The 17472-nt window shown below is 44.1% G+C and overlaps 1 protein-coding gene across 1 annotated transcript in view; it reads right to left on the reverse strand.

Moving 5' to 3' along the window:
- Positions 1-17472, reverse strand: part of PLOD1 (procollagen-lysine,2-oxoglutarate 5-dioxygenase 1) — a 157648-nt gene that overhangs the window by 12378 nt on the left and 127798 nt on the right. Inside the window, exons 12-16 of the mRNA XM_078642201.1 lie at positions 14753-14878; positions 13918-14059; positions 12560-12673; positions 5807-5872; positions 4034-4138 (exon numbers count right to left, since the gene is read on the reverse strand). Coding sequence (XP_078498327.1) covers positions 4034-4138; positions 5807-5872; positions 12560-12673; positions 13918-14059; positions 14753-14878 — 553 coding nt within the window. The remainder of the gene's footprint in view (positions 1-4033; positions 4139-5806; positions 5873-12559; positions 12674-13917; positions 14060-14752; positions 14879-17472) is intronic.

Genomic DNA, 17472 nt, shown 5'->3' on the forward strand with positions numbered 1-17472 from the left:
TGAGTTTAGCATGGTATGCTTGCAACAGCCCAGTTTCTATTTGTATTGCTCCCAACTGAGCCTCTATCACAACTTTAGAGTCACAGATAGCTTGTGACACCTTGTTGAACATCCCTGTGTGTTTCTACAGAGTAGTTTTCAGCTGGCAGATCGGGTCTGCCGGAGTGGGGGGAGGCACCAGCATTTCCATGATGGATTTAGAGGGTGGGGGTTTGGTGGTCTTTGGCCGGACCATGCCCCGTCTGGAGCAACTCACTGTTTCGTGGTGCACCAGTCATAAAGAAATGGGCGAGAAGGGCCAGGAATTTCCACCAATAGGTGCAGCGGAACCTGGATCCCAGGAATTTCGCAGGTGGGGCACTGTATCCCCAATTCTTCAATGTAGTACCTAACAGGTGTACTCCTCCAATACAACAGTATCAGGGGTCAGCCGTCAAGACCCGCAACCATCTCGGCGCTTTGCCTTGAGCTTCCTCACTTGTACCACCCTTGCAACCACGGAACACAGTTGGGGACCACAGTTTCTTACAGAGAAGAGTTACGCTGCAGTGTATCGGCACAATAGTGTGCACCCTCACATCACAGGTCTTTGTCAAACAGATGAACTTTCAAGGCCAGGGAAATAGCACAGTCTTCACCCTCTTGGCACCTTTCGTTGTGTTGGAGCAGTAGGGCCCCGCATCAAACACAGAAACCACCTCTAAGCCCTCTCAAGGAAGTTAAACAGGGAAAATTATGCCCCTAAAGGAAGGGGGCACGGTGCTGCAGGCAGGCTAACCAATCAGCGGAGGCAAGATCAACGGTGTGGAGCCCTCTCCCAACAAAGCAGCTGCCCTTACCTCGAGCCGCCGCTCGGCACTCTGCAGTTTTGCAAAGATTGGCCTGAGCCGTTCCCTGGGACAATCAGCTGGTACTGGATCACAAGTGCCTCTAGCGCAGGAAAATGCACCAGCCGGGCACCAAGGCTCCGGGCAGGGCCTCCATTGGCACTCCGCGGGCCGTAACCATCCACCAAATTAGTTGTCCTCGGGCCACAGCTAATGCCCAGGGGAGCAGGAGAAACCTCACATCAATTGGAGGTGTTGGTGAGCCCCCATCAAGCAGGGTGGATGGAAATGGGCTGAGGCCGAAACGCAGCTTTACAGCAAAGGATCCGTACTCGACGCCATTCTCTGAGGGGGAGTTTTAAAGGAGACATCCCTTCACTTCCATTGTTCCGGCTGACAATCAAAACAAATGTGAGAAATTGAAAAAACACATTTGTAGTCCAAAGACTACGGGCCAGATGTAGGTAATTTGTATTTACCGATTCATAAATACCGAATTTTACTGATTCGGTATTTATGAATCGGAAAATATGAAGGTGTGACATGTAGGTAAAATCGGTAATTGAATTACCGATTCTGTAAAAATCGGTATTTACCGAATAGGTAAATACCGATTCGGTAATGCCCATCGATTCCTATGGGCATTGAAGCCCATAGGAATCAATGGGCATTACCGAATCGGTATTTACCGATTCGGTAAATACCGATTCCAGCAAGGGTGCAGGGGGTGTCACTTTGACACCCTCTAGCACCCCAAATACCGGCATGTGTGCCATGTGGCAGACAGACATGCCCTAAGGGCATGTCTGTCTGTCACATGGCATAGGTGTGCATGCACACATGTGCATGCACACCTGGATTCGGTATTTTACCACCCAATTGGATTCCTTCTCTACTTCCATCCATTCTCTACTTCACTCCATCATCCGTCCTTAGATTAATCTAGCCATCCCTTTAGCGCTACAACCCTCCATCCATCCTTGTGTTCGGTCATTTTAAAGGTTTTATGCCCCACACACTGCCAAGTGGCACCCTGCTCAAGCCTCTAAAGTGGGGGGATAATGACGGCCCTGAGGCCGTCGCCCCTTTACTTTGTTCACAGTAGGCTTTACCTGCGAAAGTAAAACCCAAATTGCCTAACTTTTAATGTGTTGCTAACTACCACTTAGAAGTGGTTGGCTTCTGTGGGAATTTCTCTGAAGCCCAATCCTATCACTACCAGGATCATTTCAAACTTGTCAGAACATAAATGCCTTCCACCAGAATCCTGTAAAAATTTCAATAAAAAAAAACCCAACTGCACTGTTCCCTGATTGGACTTTATTACCGAATAAATTAGAACTTTGGTTGGTACAGGCTGCCTGTCCTGGACACCACAACTGGATACAGTGTGCCACCCCACTTCTCGCCCCATTTGAATAAGGCTCCTGGCACCCTAAGACTTTGCCATTAAATTAGATTGGGGATAACAATTGTTTGCCGGTGGGTTTTTGACTGACTGTTACCTTTTTTGGGTGGAAACTTAGCAGGAAATCAACCCTCCTAGTTGACAATCGTTTCTCCCAAACATCAGTGATACAGAGGGCCAGACCTATCACTGGAAAGCTGTTACATTGTATGTCTTTACTCTGTCACCTCTTTCACAATCACTAGGATTTTGTTGATAAACAAAGCAATAAGCCCAATACAATAAGCTACAAAATCTTCGGAGTTCACTCGAACATGGCCTATCAGGAAAACATTGGTTGTAGGGGGAGACTCAACTAAAACCTAAACAATATAAAAATATTTGCTGTTGTATCTCCGCTCTGGAAGGTGCTACCACCTGTAGGTTTTAACTGTTGCTGCTTTTCACCGGTTAGTAAAAGTTATCTTCTTGGAAGATGCAGCATTGTCTGGACATTTAGTTTAGTGCCAATTTTATGTCATTCTTTTCTAGCTACTGCACCCTTCTAGAGCCTTCCTTGGCTGCTTGAATTTGGTACACGCGAGGAGTCAAGCTCAAAGGGTGATGTAGTTTGAGCACAGTAGTGTTATTGATGCTGGGACAGCAAAGGTAAATAACAGTACTGACACAGGATACTGCCCAGTAATTAGAGACTGGAAGAAAAGGCCTCAACAGAACACTGCACATAAAATTTCCAGAGCTAAAACAATTCCCCAGAGCTGGTGTACATGAGTGGACACATGACTCCAAATATGACCTTCAAAGCACAATGCATCAGAGGTGGTCTCCGGGATGAGACACATTCAGCAAGAGGTGTAATATAAAGGTAATACCAATGCTCCAGGTGTGGCTTTGCGAACCAGACACTGTACTGAAGATGTCGCTTCAGGACCATGATGCTATACACAAGATGGGCCATCCATAAGTGGAGTCAGGTCATATGAAGCAATACTCCAGCTGTTCTGTTGAGAACTAGAAACCATTCCCGTTGTAAAAACTCCTTTACTACTGGCAATATAACTCTCCCTCTGCACCATAATATTTCTGGAACTCCCCCACGACCATGTCATATTGTTAACCACTCTTAAATCATGGAATATGAGAATTCACAGATGTTCAAGTGCATGTGAAGACTGCAATACTGCTGCCTTTTCCCAAATTGTTTTGTGTACATGAGGGAAGCTTACACTGCTGCTGCACATACTTGGCTTGTTGTTTGTTCAAGGGATTATTCATTGCTAGCACATGTACAGTCACTAGTTTAGTCGATGCGTGGGGTGTGTGTTATTGAAGCAAACAGTTTTGCCACTGCCATATCCACGCGGTATGTTAGAGAAGTTAGGCAAAATATACATTTTTCGGTGCTTGTTTAAATAGAAAGGCCATATCCTCAAAAGACAATGATTGGTTTAACATTAAGAGAGCAAACCCTTAATGTTCTTTGCTGTGCACTGCTGCAGTGGAGAGGTCGAGGGAAGAGCAAGTAAAGGAAAGGTCACAGCATATGGCAATGCAAAACAACACTGTAGCCAACACTGTTCTGCTTCATTGGGTCACCACAGACTTTATAGAGTACATGTGTTTTACATATATTCAATGGCAATATCTTTCATCCATTATTTACATCAACTACATTTCCAATCCTTGTTTCAGTCATTCTGAGGCTATTAGGTGGGGAATGACAAGAAACACTGGGGAATGTGAGGATACAATGGCAAGAGGGTGTTATAGATCAAATACTAAGCATAAGTCTCCTTACCGTGTTGGTGCCACTGGACCATTGGCCAAAATGTTCCATTTCTTCCACTATCTCATCACAGGCAACCTCATTGAAGATAGGAAACCAGTACACATCTGGACAAGGCTAGAAAAGGAAGAAAGTCCATCAAGGATTAGAGAAGGATAAAAAAGAGTCCTTCAAGGAGAGCATGGGGGAGGATGCAAAGTATAGAATATCAGGGAAGGGAGGAACATATATGGAGTGAAAATGAAAAGGAAGACAGCGTCTATCAGGAAGGGAGGAAGATAAGTGATCAAAGCGCAAACGAGCTGGGAAAGGGCACAAGAAAAGGTATGCAGGTTGAACTGTCCACTAAACTCACTCTATTGGCCATTGATGGGATTACATTGGATGTGTTTGCTCCCTAACTAGTCTGAGGTATCTACTTGCCAGGAGAGATATTACTAGGTAATGGTGGTCTGCTACTGGCCCACCTCTGCAGGAATGGTTGAGTTGAATGGATAGATGCACATTATTGGAGGAGGCGGTCTATCGAGCAAGGAGATGCCCGCGTAAACATGTCCAAAACTGTGGCCTTTGGTGGGATCAATTCAACATTTCTATATGAGAGTTCCCTGTATGCTGGTGCTTTTTCTATCTCTGGTTCCACTGTGCCTGACATGGTTACACCTTTTAGGCATACTTGCCCATACTTAATCTTGTCATGGAGTCTCATGATTTGAGCCGACTGCGTACAACAAATTAATATTTCAGATAAGGTATAGAGTCAGGAAATAGATGTTTAATCACATGGGAGGAAAGTTGTCAAGGAGTGGAAAGGAGTTCAGGACAGCCATCTGTAGAACATGTATTTCACTGACATTTCACTGTTTTGCAGCATGAAGCTCTTCGGGATTCAACTGATGTGCCTTATTCTGCCAAATAGAGGTTAGGTATGGAAATTGCCACTATGTTGCCTTTTTTATTCTTTTGGGCATCAACTGAAGAAGGGGAAATGGAGCCTCACTATGATGTCCTCATTTTTTTTTACAGAATTATTTTAAGCTCAATGAAACTTGCAATTCTATATCAGCAATGTTTATGTTTTGACTCATGGTGGACAGATGTTCACAGGTCAAAGCCCCAGGAAGCAGTGGCTCCAGACAATTAGGTACCACATGACAGTAAAATTAGACCCAATCTCATTGTGAGGCTGTAACCATGTTCTTCAGTTTTACTCTCCTGACTGTCCCCCATGTGTGGATCGAAGTCTGACCAGGGCCACAGAGGTCCCCTATTTGATGGCATCAGCAGTGAAATGCAAGCAAACACACAGGCAGAGCCAGGCCCCCATGAGGATAACCTAGTTAACAGATAGTTTTAACTAGAGGATGCTTCGAGATGGACCACATCTGGCAGGGGAGACACAGCACTGCAAAGGTTTCTGTGGGATAACTCCAAACCCAGTCTTTTCTTTCCACTCCCAATGTAGGTGAGAAGAGCAAGGACTGGAATCAGGAAACAGTACCTCCTTCTGTGTATGATCTGGGTACGAAGACTGTCTAGAGGAGGCACCAGAAATGTGCCACCCCTGCCTTTTAGGCACTGCTTAGGTTTGGTTTCTGCAGCTTACTATGACTCCAAATGGATGGCAGTTCTTGAAAAGTACAACATGAAAGCACATTTCCTCTACTTAGGGCTAGACACTGGTGGTAGAGCATTTGATGCCATTTTGGATCCGATAACTGCATTTTTTTTAATACAAAGTACAAGTACAAAAAAGAGTAAATGTATGTTATGCAGTAAACTTACCATTTCCAGAAGCTTCCCAGTCAAGGCTGCGGTATAGTTTTCATGGATATATTTCTCTTTCCAGTCCTACATTTAGAGAAAGGGAACAGATAACATAAATACAGTCAGTACCTATAACGGGGGTTTGTTAAACGTACCTCAACTTATAACTTTTCTAGTAATAATAACTGGATCCACATCCTCTTCCTAAGATGCCACATCAGATGGCTCAAGTCCCTCAGATTATTCAGTTATAGACAACAACTGTCATAATTTTAATCTATTTGATTTTTATATAGCACCGCTACGATCAATTCAGCGTGTTCGGCGAACATCAGGTGAAAGATAGTCTGTATAAATGCTATATGTAATACAATATTATTTACAACTCCTCCCAAGAATTTTCCTACAAAAACATACACAGAAATACACAGTTATCAGATTTCTCAGCACACTTGTTAGGCAGAAATACACTGGGGCTGAGGGAGACTCTGTGACATGCCACATATACCTGAAGGCCCATGGTCCTTCAGAAGCATCTATCTTTATATAAACCTGCTGACTGCTCTCTTGTCGTGCCCACCACACACCTATACACACATTCTGGTCTTACTGCAACATGCATGTAGTTCTTCAGAGGACACGCTCACCCCTAATGAATGCTGCACCCAGCTCTCCTCCCCCAGTTTTATATAGCATCCGAAGGCCTTCATCACTTTAGTAAACAGAGATGGATCACTGCAGACTTTTAAAATCATGTAAAAATCGCAACTAATAAAAGGACAAGGGATTTTGTGCCGGTAAAAGAACCAACGTGATATCTCGGTGAGCAAGAGAACCCAATATATATATACAAAATGGGGTAAAGTACATTTGTTTTTGCTTAATTTCATCACAGTGAACACCCCCCCCCTTGCCCCCCCCCCCCATCGTAATATAATATGGCTAAGCCTGGCCCTTGTATGGGTTACTATATTTAGGCTATCTCTGCATGATAAAGAGTCAGTGTACTATGGGAACAGACTTTGTGCCCGAGTTAGAGTTGGGTGGACTGGTTAGTCAGTCACACGCGGGACGCATATCCTTTCGCCATACCACATGTGCACTGTATCCTACGGCAGTTGGCACAAGGGTGGGGTATCCAGCAAGTTTGTGAAGGAGTGCCCATCCTAATGCCAAACTCTAAATCAGGCCCTTTGGTTTGTAGGAAGACATGCCTGTTTTGTTGGGTTTTTAGACACCACTATTTTTTTGGGGTCAGAGTTTTACATAGCGCAAACTTGGCCAGAAGGTATCAGATCTCTTTACATCAGCACCAATTGCATTACAAACTAACACATTAATTTTGTTAGGCACAGGGAGATTAAGTGATTTGCCCAGAATCACAGGATGTTGAGCATCACCTGCCGAGAGAAGTTGTCCGCTCTAGCCGTTAGGCTACATCCTCGCACCTTGTGAGCCACCTGCGTTTATGCAGAGAAGTTGAATGGGTCTCACCATGCTTCACATATGTGTCAGCTTATATAAGATGGACGCTTGGGCAGAAATGGGTTCCCAGACGAGAAAGAGTGAGCTTGTAATGATTAGATATAAATCCCTCAAGTGGTTCTATATGTGATTCCTCGGAGCATTTTAGTCAATTACATTGTAATTAGAGCGAGAGAAAGAGGTGTGTACTTATTGGCTGATGAACGAGCTGCCTGCAGTAACTCAATAATTACTAGAGAATGTGACTGTCAAGTAACAAATAATCTATTTCTTCTGAGGCTGACAATGCCTCCAGGGTGATCATGAGGAGACTCTACCAGCACATTCTATAAAGATTTGCCTCGAGGAGCAGTCCTCATGTATGGCAAGAGGTGGACACTTTAGGAAATAGCCCTACAGAGCAGTCAAGTTATTCTGGGCATGGCACTTATTTTAGAGACCCAGAACTCTTTTAGTCTCACCTGTGTACACAGAAGAAAACTTTCCAGAACCCCTTGTGGCTGCATGTCCCAGCTAACAGCCCAGGCATTCACAGTTAGACGCAAAGTCCTTGCACCAGGGACTGCTGGTGACATAGTGGTGACCTCATTCATCACAGGAGTGACAACTAATTGGCCCAATGATGCCTTCCCATTTCTTTCAGTCAGGCAAATACTATTGTGGACCACAATATCCATCCATCCATTCCTCATCTCAGCCAACATCACACTGGTTAGTTCAGCTGCTGCTGGGATGGCTCATCTGGGTCAGGTTGAGGACCATGCGAACTGCAGCTTCAGTACAACGCATGCCATGGAGCCCTTTCAGTGGCTGACAGCCTACCACTAGCATTTCTCAGTCACCCAAATGCCTCCCGCCACCCAAACTCAGCACCCGGCTGCCCCTTTCTGACTCGGACCATCACCGATGAACCTTAGAAGTTTGAGACTGAGAGCACTGGATCTGCCCCACCCAGTCCCACTGGCCAAACACTAGACACACAAGTCTAAATATAGCCCTCCAACTAGAGTAAAGTAACATTAATTTACCATGATCACCTCTATGACATTGAGATCTTTGCAACCATGTTCACCTGCACCAGGAGCTTAAAGAAAGAAACATCTAACACTCAGAATTGGGAGAGGCACTGCACTCTGATGATGGGTTTGGATAAACGAGCATCAAGTAGGCAGGCGACACGATCTTTCTGTAAAGAGCATGGCCGCAAACAGAACTGTGAGTGGCAATCAAAAGTTGTTTTTATCTATACATAATTAGATGGCTGTAAATATCCTTATTAACATCGGTGACTACACATGCCATTAACGCAAGCAAAGGTACTAGCCCCTTCGCCACACATGAATTCCCCTTTGCCTTAACCTCTCCTGAACCAGCTCCCTTCACTCCATCTTCCACAACCTAACACCTCTCACAAGCAGTCTTGCACTGAGAAGATGGCTTGACTATACTCTCAGCTCTTCGGGGAGTTTAAGGCCCATGGAAGTGAAGTATAAGAGATGCGACACACTCCGCAGATGCCTGGAGATGTTGGTCAGGATTCTGTGCAGTCTCGGGCAAGTTGGCTCAGCTTATTATCAGCCAAGCCACAAACGCACTGAAGCTGGACTGACTTGTGGTTATTCTGAAACCAGTTCGGTCCACTCTTTCTATGTGCATATTGTTTGTGCACCATTACCCCGGCAGCACCTGCAAGTTACAGCTCTCTTGCGTGACACTCTGCAAGGCTGCAGCCACCTGAGGATGTGTCTGTGGGCATGTGGGTGCAGTTTATTACTTCTGTTTTCTGGGCCTCGTGTCACTGCACCTTCTTGTTTGCCCTACTTAGCATTGCAACTGGCCCCATGCCATGAGGGTTACCTTGCCTCTTACGTTTGTGGCTAACATCTAATCATGCTGGGACTTGCTCGGCTGTATTTATAATGGCAAAAGACAATCTAAAGGCCCCAGCATGCCTGGTGCTGTTAGCTAAAACCACAGGACCAGATAAATGTCACCCTCATGAAATGGAACCAGTTAACAACAAGGATGTAAGCTGAACTGGGAGTAACAAAACAAACACAGGATAGCAACATTGCAGTAAAAACAGAACTGCACAGAACTCGCGGAGATGAAATAAACAGGTAAGAATGGAGAGTATCTTTATCGGAACAGGTTTAACATTTTTGCCTCACTGAAGAGACACCATGTGGAACGAAGCCTGTCTTGTTTTTCTCATTACAGTATTGTGGCAGTCTCAATAGCATTTGCAGGAACAGAATTTGGCCTGAATTGGGATTTCTTGTTTGCACAAGCATTCCTTGTGCATCCTGGGAAAGGGCTTTTACCTGTTGGACTCTTTCATGACCTAGGACTGAAAGGATAATTGCCAAAATCCTGATTTATTGTGTTCTTGCTATGTGTATTCATTCTTTCAGGCCAGGGTCACTTGAGAACGGTGGCACAAAATGATGTTGCTTAAGTGACAGGAACTGTTCTCAGATCACAGGAGTGATAAACTGAACAGAAAAACTAATAAAATGATTAAATGTGAGCAGCAGTTTCCCATTAGTTTTAGATTAAAAGCTCTTTGTTTGCTAGTAAACATTTGCAAACTCCAATCAGGGATGAGTAATGAAGTGGAAGAATATGCAATGTCATTGAGAACTGGGACAGTCACAGAATTAGGCAAATGCCATTAAGGAGAATTCATTAATAAAAACGAGGAGTTTTGGAAATTGTGTTGACGCGTTAGAATGAATGATGGTCATTTTGAGATTCCAATGCTGCTCATGAACGTGATTCTGGCATGAAGACGCTGATTTTTAAGTGCATACAAAAGCAGTTTTTGGTCCTGTCACTCTCAAAATACCCTCAAGAGAACACTGGGATAGGGCAAGGACAGAGTAGTACCTACTCATGAATATTCATTATGGAAATCTTGAATACACAACTGGATTTGGCCCTTGATCACCAGAAGTGTCTGAGCTTCTCTACTGTACATGCAACATGTTTCCATTATATCTCGCCACTATTTTTATAGGTGCAGACTGAGGTTTTTGTGCATTTGATCATTAGATTTATGAATCAGACCTTGCACTACCTTGGTAGCACTCCCATATTTACATATATCTCTCTTGCTGCAGTATCATGTCAAGTCTCCATTCTCTGTATGTTTGAGGGGGTGCCTGGGATGCTGAGAGTGAATGATGATGGAATGGAGGTGTGGTTTGAGTGGAAACCTCTAGATAGTTACAGGTGCTGAGAGGATGAAATCCTGACTATAGCCACGTACCTGATGCTGTACCCAAGGGTGTAACATGTAAATATAGAAGATATAATCCTCTACCTGACATGTTCATGTTACATTCTTGAAGACCCTCCCTCAAGACTCAAAACTTACAATTTTGGAGACAAGGCATCCACAGTAGTCTACGAGAAGACTCGTCAGCATTTCATAAAGGGCTAGCACAACTGTCTTTTTTTCTGCTGGGTAAACAAGCCCTTATGCATCACATTTTACTGACTCTTCACATTGCCATATAACTTGTTTGAAAACATTTAAGGAATTGGTTAGGATATCGCCTAGAGCAGTCTCCTGTTTAATAATCTCAACCCCATTCTCTACTGCTCTCCAGGGTTTCTCTACCGTGAATACATGTCTCTGCATCGAGCTATAGCCTCCGATTACTGGTGGTATGGTCTTAGATCAGTCTTCAGAGTATCCTTTCAATTCTCTTGCAGATCTGTGTAATCTGCAAGTAAACAAGTTTAAGTGGGAACTGGACAATGCAATGAACGGGATGACTCCCTCAGCACCAATCTTCAAGACAGGTGAGCTCGCTGAGTTGCTGGCTGCAATTCCGTTTCTGACACTGTCTATCCAGGCGGCAACAGGAGAGGGAGGGTGTCTGCAGCAGCCTCCCAGGAAAACATTTGGGTACATGCCCTTTTCTTGTAGGACAATTTAAGTGAAAGCCCTACACAAGTCTGATCCACATCAAAGGATCCCACAGAATATCATATCCAGCCACTCCACATCCCCTCAGATCTCCATCCCACCCTATTTTACACAGCAACATAATCTAAAACGAACGCATCACTAATCATACTAGTCATCATATAAAACACTGTAGCACATCACAGTCTGCCTCCAACCATGCTGCAGTGCACTGCATCCTGCCACAATACCAATGAGATGTCATTCAATTCCTCTGCAGAAAACGTACACATTAGCTGTTTGGGCATTGATCATTTGCGGGCACAACTGATTACCAAGTACCATTTACCCCTAGATAGACTGAGCAATTCCAGACAGCAGGTAACGCATAGGTACACAAACATGTGTGCAGCAAGATCGCATTGATTGATCTTTTAGTCAATGAGATCCGGGGAGGGTAAGGTCACAGTGTAGGTGAAAAGATAATAAGCATAACGGACATGTCTCACTGCAATGCCTGAGACGTGGAGTGGAAGACATCACTAGACCAGCCTTTGGAACCACAAGTACTACCCTGCCAGTCAACAGAAGAGGACACTCACACTCAAAAGCAACACCTTGCAAGACTGTTGAGACAACCATCATGAAATTTGAAGACACCGATAAGTACACCACATCCCAACGACAATCCAAGTAGTCTCCGTCTTGGCACATGTGCACAGACTAGCAGCGTTAAGTTACAAGAATCCCCACCCCCAAAAACAGGCCCAGAGATGTTGATGAATTAGGTCACAACTAGAATTTAGGAGTCACAGAAATGGGCCAAAGGGAAAGGATAGCGAGATCCTAACAAAGCCTTAATCGAAAGGAGAGTGACATTAACAACTCAGAAAGCACAATGAAAATAGCTGTTTGAGCACACACAGCCTCGAGCCCAACTCCCCACTGGCTAGGTTATGAACTCCAAAGGGCAAAACAGTGCATGCTGTTCTGTATAAACACAGTCTCTAAATACATGTATGCGCTTGATAGACATTTTTAGTGAAACAAGTCAATTATTTTGACAAAACTCAAACCTATAATGCAATAAGTTGGAACAGAAATATCATGGCCTCTTGAGATAAGGTAACTTTAGTGCAATCTTGGCTCTCAATTCTGTTTTGGACAAAACACTCAACAGAATGTAATTGTTTGCAGGTAGGTGGGAATTCAACTGCTACAGAAACAATAGTGTGGACTGTTCTGGACAAAGTCCAAAAACTTGAGACAAACAATTATTTTCCTTTAATATTACCAGCCACTGTGAAACGTGTAAAGAAAGGCGTTGGCCCAGAATTCAGGGTTCACGATGCAAGTTCTGTGTACCTTACCTCCGGATTGCTGAAGATCTGCCATAGGTCATTGTGCAAGTGATTTGTCTGATAATTTTCCAAAGAGAGAATGTGACCAAAGTTTTCTCTGTTCGTCACAAACATGAAGACACCCTGCAAGAAGGGAGAGTGGTTGCATTAATATCCTAAGAGGAACCCAAGAGTGGAAGCAAAATACCAGCTGATGCACCTCCACGAGGGGGAACTTCATGGTTTATTCAATCGAAGACATTGCATGATCTCTGCAAAAAAGACCCTAAAAATAAGTACAGGACTGGTAATTACAGGCTTAGGTACAGAGAGGGGTGCAGCTAACCAGAATGAGGGATCTTCACCAGACACGGAGCAAACCCAAGTTTACACACATCTCCAGAAGCATGCATATCCTTCACACCCGGCGACAAGAACACCGACCATTCAATATTTCAATTTAGCTGCAAGACTAACTTTTTCTGCATGGCATTTTCCCCTTTCACTCATGAATGTTGTTATAATTTACAGCTTAAATTTAGGCCATTTTGCCCTTAAAGCAAAGTAGGTGATGAAGGTCACTCTCCAGATAGAAAGTGCAATTAGACATTTTACCGGCTCAAATGTGTCATTTGTCAACTATATCCTACAGCGACTGAAGGCACATCTCTCTCTTTTTCCTGCCAATCTTGTTCTCATGATTCCCAAGTGACACAAAGGTCTGCATCTTCAAGGGGACACTAAAACACATCTCCCACACAGTGGAAACTAAGACAAATCCATCCTCAGTAGACATAAAGGCAGGCCCCTACTCAACAATATGCCAAGGCACGTCTGTCCGCAGGGCATGGGAAAGCACATCCCTCCTCAGGGAATGCATGCCTAGGCATGCTCCTCCTTAGCAGAAAACAAGATATGTGCCTCTGCAGTGCATACCAAGACACGTCCATCACTCAGTCCAAGTCACACTCCTCATAAGTGCACTCCAGGGAACAACCCCCTCAGTCTACTACAAGACACATCCCTTCTTAGCGGACCACCGTTCTCAAGGTATGTCTCTCTTGTGCAGATTCCAATGTCCGTCTCCCCATTGCAGACCCTAAGGCCCATGTCTGCTCTGCAGGCACCAAGATTCAACACACGTCTTCATAACTTAATGGCTGTCACCACTCTGCAGGCCCCAATCCTGAGTCTCCTCCACAGGCCAGAATCAACCTCCCCTCTGCAGACCTAAACTCTGCCTCGCTTCAGCAGACCTCAAACCTGCCTCTGATCTGTACTCCCCAAGGGCTGCCTTTCCTTTGCAGACCACAGGACAGGTCCTTTCCCGTGCAGACCCCAAGGCTGGTCTACCCTCTGCCTCTCTGGAGACACCCCGCTATACTCACCCGTTCCCGCACGTTGTGACAAAAGGCCATGTCAGGGTCCAGCCTGTCACTGCGGTACAAATCTTGTGCCTTGAGCTCAGACCGCAGTGTGCTACCTTTCATCAGGTAAACACTTGATATATATGGAACATTCCAAACTCCACTGCAATGGGAAAAGAGGAATTTAAATTTGGAATGATCGTACATACGGAGAAAAGTAAGGTATCCAGTGGTAAGATTAAATTAGGGCAGAGGAAAATAGTCCATGCACAGAGACTAAAATAACCTTTAAAATTTCCACTACGTTGGTCTCCCAAAACTCCTTTAAAAAATGTCCCCAAAAATCCAACTTCCCCCAAAAGACTACATATTTCCAAAAAATCATCCTTCAAATACTTTGAAAAGAAATGTATTGAAGCTAGTCGCTCCGATCACCAACATATCTGCACTGGAAATCATGTTAGTACTGCCATGAAGTACCGAATGTACTCTGGTCCCCCTGGATGCTTCATGTGCATGGGGAGCACTTAACTAGAGTACTGGGGCCACATAATGCACAGTGCCTGGAAGATCAGAGAGGGAGAGCATCTGGAAGGGCAGAAGAGGTGAAGAGGCTGAGCACCAGAGAGAGTATTATGTAGCTGACAGAACACAGTGTACTGCAGAACATATTCACACACGTTAGTTTAGGTAACTGGACAGCCCAGACGCCCACTCTGCTTAAAGGATTGCAGAGAAGCAGCATACAATGAAATGCTCAAAGCTATATTATTTATTTTTCAACTGGTCACACCGTTGCAGCTGTGCAATGCCCCCAATATTTGGAAAATGCTAATTTTGAGTCACCGACACTTACACTCTCTGCCCCTGAACTATGTCCACATAATCCTCCGATCGGGCGTAGAAGCCATCTGAACTCAGGGCTCCCCAAAAATTCGACCACAGCTTCCCAAGAAGACCCACCAGAGGGGCGATGATAGACCTATGGAGGAAGAAGAAGCAGATGCTGAAACAACAAGGACCTAAGAGCCTTCTGTTCCTTTAATTATTTAGGTTGGGTTAATCATTCTTTTGTTTTTTATTCTGTTTAGAATTGTTTTCAGACAAATAAAGTAGCATTATGTAAATCACAGATGTTATACTAGTATTTTGACCCGATGATGGGTACTCTCACGTGTGTATTATTGCGAGGTGACAGCTCTCTGTTAGAATACTGGCTCTGCAGCACCCCTCTGGGTCCTGCGTCATGTATATTGTTAATCAGATTCATCTGTTAGATCCTTTACTTGGACTCTGAAAGATGTATTTCAGTACTGTACTATCGCTGCCATTTGATTTTAAGATTGTTTTGCTTTCCTATACGAACTCTATTACAAACATTGAAAATGCCGATAAAGATATAAAAAAAACAAGGACCTAAGAGCCAAAAGAAACCACATGTACCAACTAAAAACAAAACAAAATCAGCAGCACATGAAACCACAATCACCTTGTATTTTGCAACCTGCTTACATTGCTCCCACTTCAGAGCACTACAAGGAGGAGAGATAGACCTGTGCATAAGAGCATCACAGAGGGAATAGGTAACAGGTGAAAGGAAGGTTACCCAGCAGTCATGGCCTTTTGATAAATGGCCTACGGATCTAGGGAAAAACAGGACAGGAGATGGGGAGGTAGCACAGTGTCTAATATTGCGATTCGTTCCATGAGGGAAATTTGGAAACATACAACAAATGCGTTTTATGCTCTTAGTTCCCTTTAACTTATCCAGTACCTTGTGTTAGAGGATCTCAGCCCAATCACAAAATACTTTTATCCCCAATTTTTTGAAGGATATAAATGAGCATTGCAGCCCCAGACACTCCCCTGGCTACCTCCAACACACGCCCATCAGAAACAAATCACCCAGCTGATGCACAGCTCAGAATCATCCTGCTGAAGCATAACTCAGTAGTAAACGTTGTGTACAGTCTTGAGCATGTCCAGCAGCACAACTATATGTTTTGTATAGGTACTATATAGGTAATAGATAATCTGCATGGGCGCTTGCATTGCGTCATTCCTTTAAATCTGCTTGAGTGTGGAAGCCAACAGTTGAATGGATGATGCAAATAAGAGTGGGCCATAAAGGTCAAAGTGATCTTATCCGCTCTATAATAACTACCACAAGTATACTCCTGCTCTCACTTCATTCTAACAACTGGTTGCAGGATACATAGATCTATTGCATAAACCAAGGTCCAAACCGGTTTGTAAATTGAAGCATAGTAGATGCCTGTTCAGTTACACAACAAGATATGACCACAGAGTCTTCCTTTCCCCAGTATCTTCGAACACTGCTAACAGACTGCAGAGATTTATTAAATACACATATGGAGGGAAAGGCGAATCAAGCATGTTAATACTTCCTCTTACAATATCAAAACATACACAACAGTATAGCTACGCGTATAGATCTCCAAGGTGAGGCTTGTTATTAGTGAATGTTGAAGTCACAACAGATGGCTGTAAAAAAAGCTCTCACTCAGTTTGTGACATGCTCTATATGCTTAGCTATCCTGTTGTGTGAGTTTTGCATAGATGTATTGTCATGTTGTGAGTCAATATGAACCCATTTTTAGGTCGAGCCTGGGCAGTCCATGCAGTGCTCTGTGAGCCATCCTATATTGAGTTAGGGATGTGAAGCCCCGCCCACGCTCTGCTGTATTTTTCATTGGCTTCTATTGTTGTCCTTTGTAAATGCTGGCTTGTGATTCCTGTATCTCCTTGTTAGGCCCTCCTTAGTAAGGCCATGTCTTCATCTGAAACCTCCCATGGCGACTGGCCCTTTTACTTCTGCTGAAACAGGGTATGTTTGAATTGGTCTGTAAGCACTATTTTCTTCATTGGGTTTTGCCCTACTGCAGGCACAACGTGCTTTCCTTACATTCAGCGCGCCATGCGTGCTTTCACTTTCAAAACTGCTTTCAAAGATCCGACAAGCCCCCGCCATAAGCCATGCCAGTGACTCGACAAGCCCCTGGGGTACTTATTATGCAGATCGGGTGTCTGCATAACACCTGGGCAGGTAATACTGCCATATAAACCAAACTGCACAGGCATGATTTACTCACACAATATTTACCCAATATACATCTGCAGTGTGCTCGAATCAAGTTGAACACCTTCGGCCAGCACAGTGTTTTTTTTAAACGCTTAACACTGCATTCTGGAACTTGTAGTTCCGCATTCCCATCATGATCATAGACTCTCAGGTCCCAAAAAGCAGAATGTCGTTGGTTGCCATCTTGATCGGTATCTTGACAAAAGTGACACGGGCTACTTACTGATATGCTTTTATACAACTAACAGTGACGCCACAAACATATTGTTTACTAATGCTTTGAATAATGTCTTAATATTATCTACCTTAGTGGTACTCGTTTTTACGAATCTCTTAAGTGCGGAAGACTGAATTTTTGAGATTCGAACATGTGACCTGCATTGTAGATCTCTAGTGTTGGCTCTTTAACCCACTGAGCTAAGAAACTGGTTTAGAATAGCCGTGCGCGAGAGATGCACAGTGTTCTCAATAAA

The sequence above is a fragment of the Lissotriton helveticus genome, chromosome 5_1, assembly GCF_964261635.1.
Source record: "Lissotriton helveticus chromosome 5_1, aLisHel1.1, whole genome shotgun sequence".
In the NCBI taxonomy this organism is placed as follows: Eukaryota; Metazoa; Chordata; class Amphibia; order Caudata; family Salamandridae; genus Lissotriton; species Lissotriton helveticus.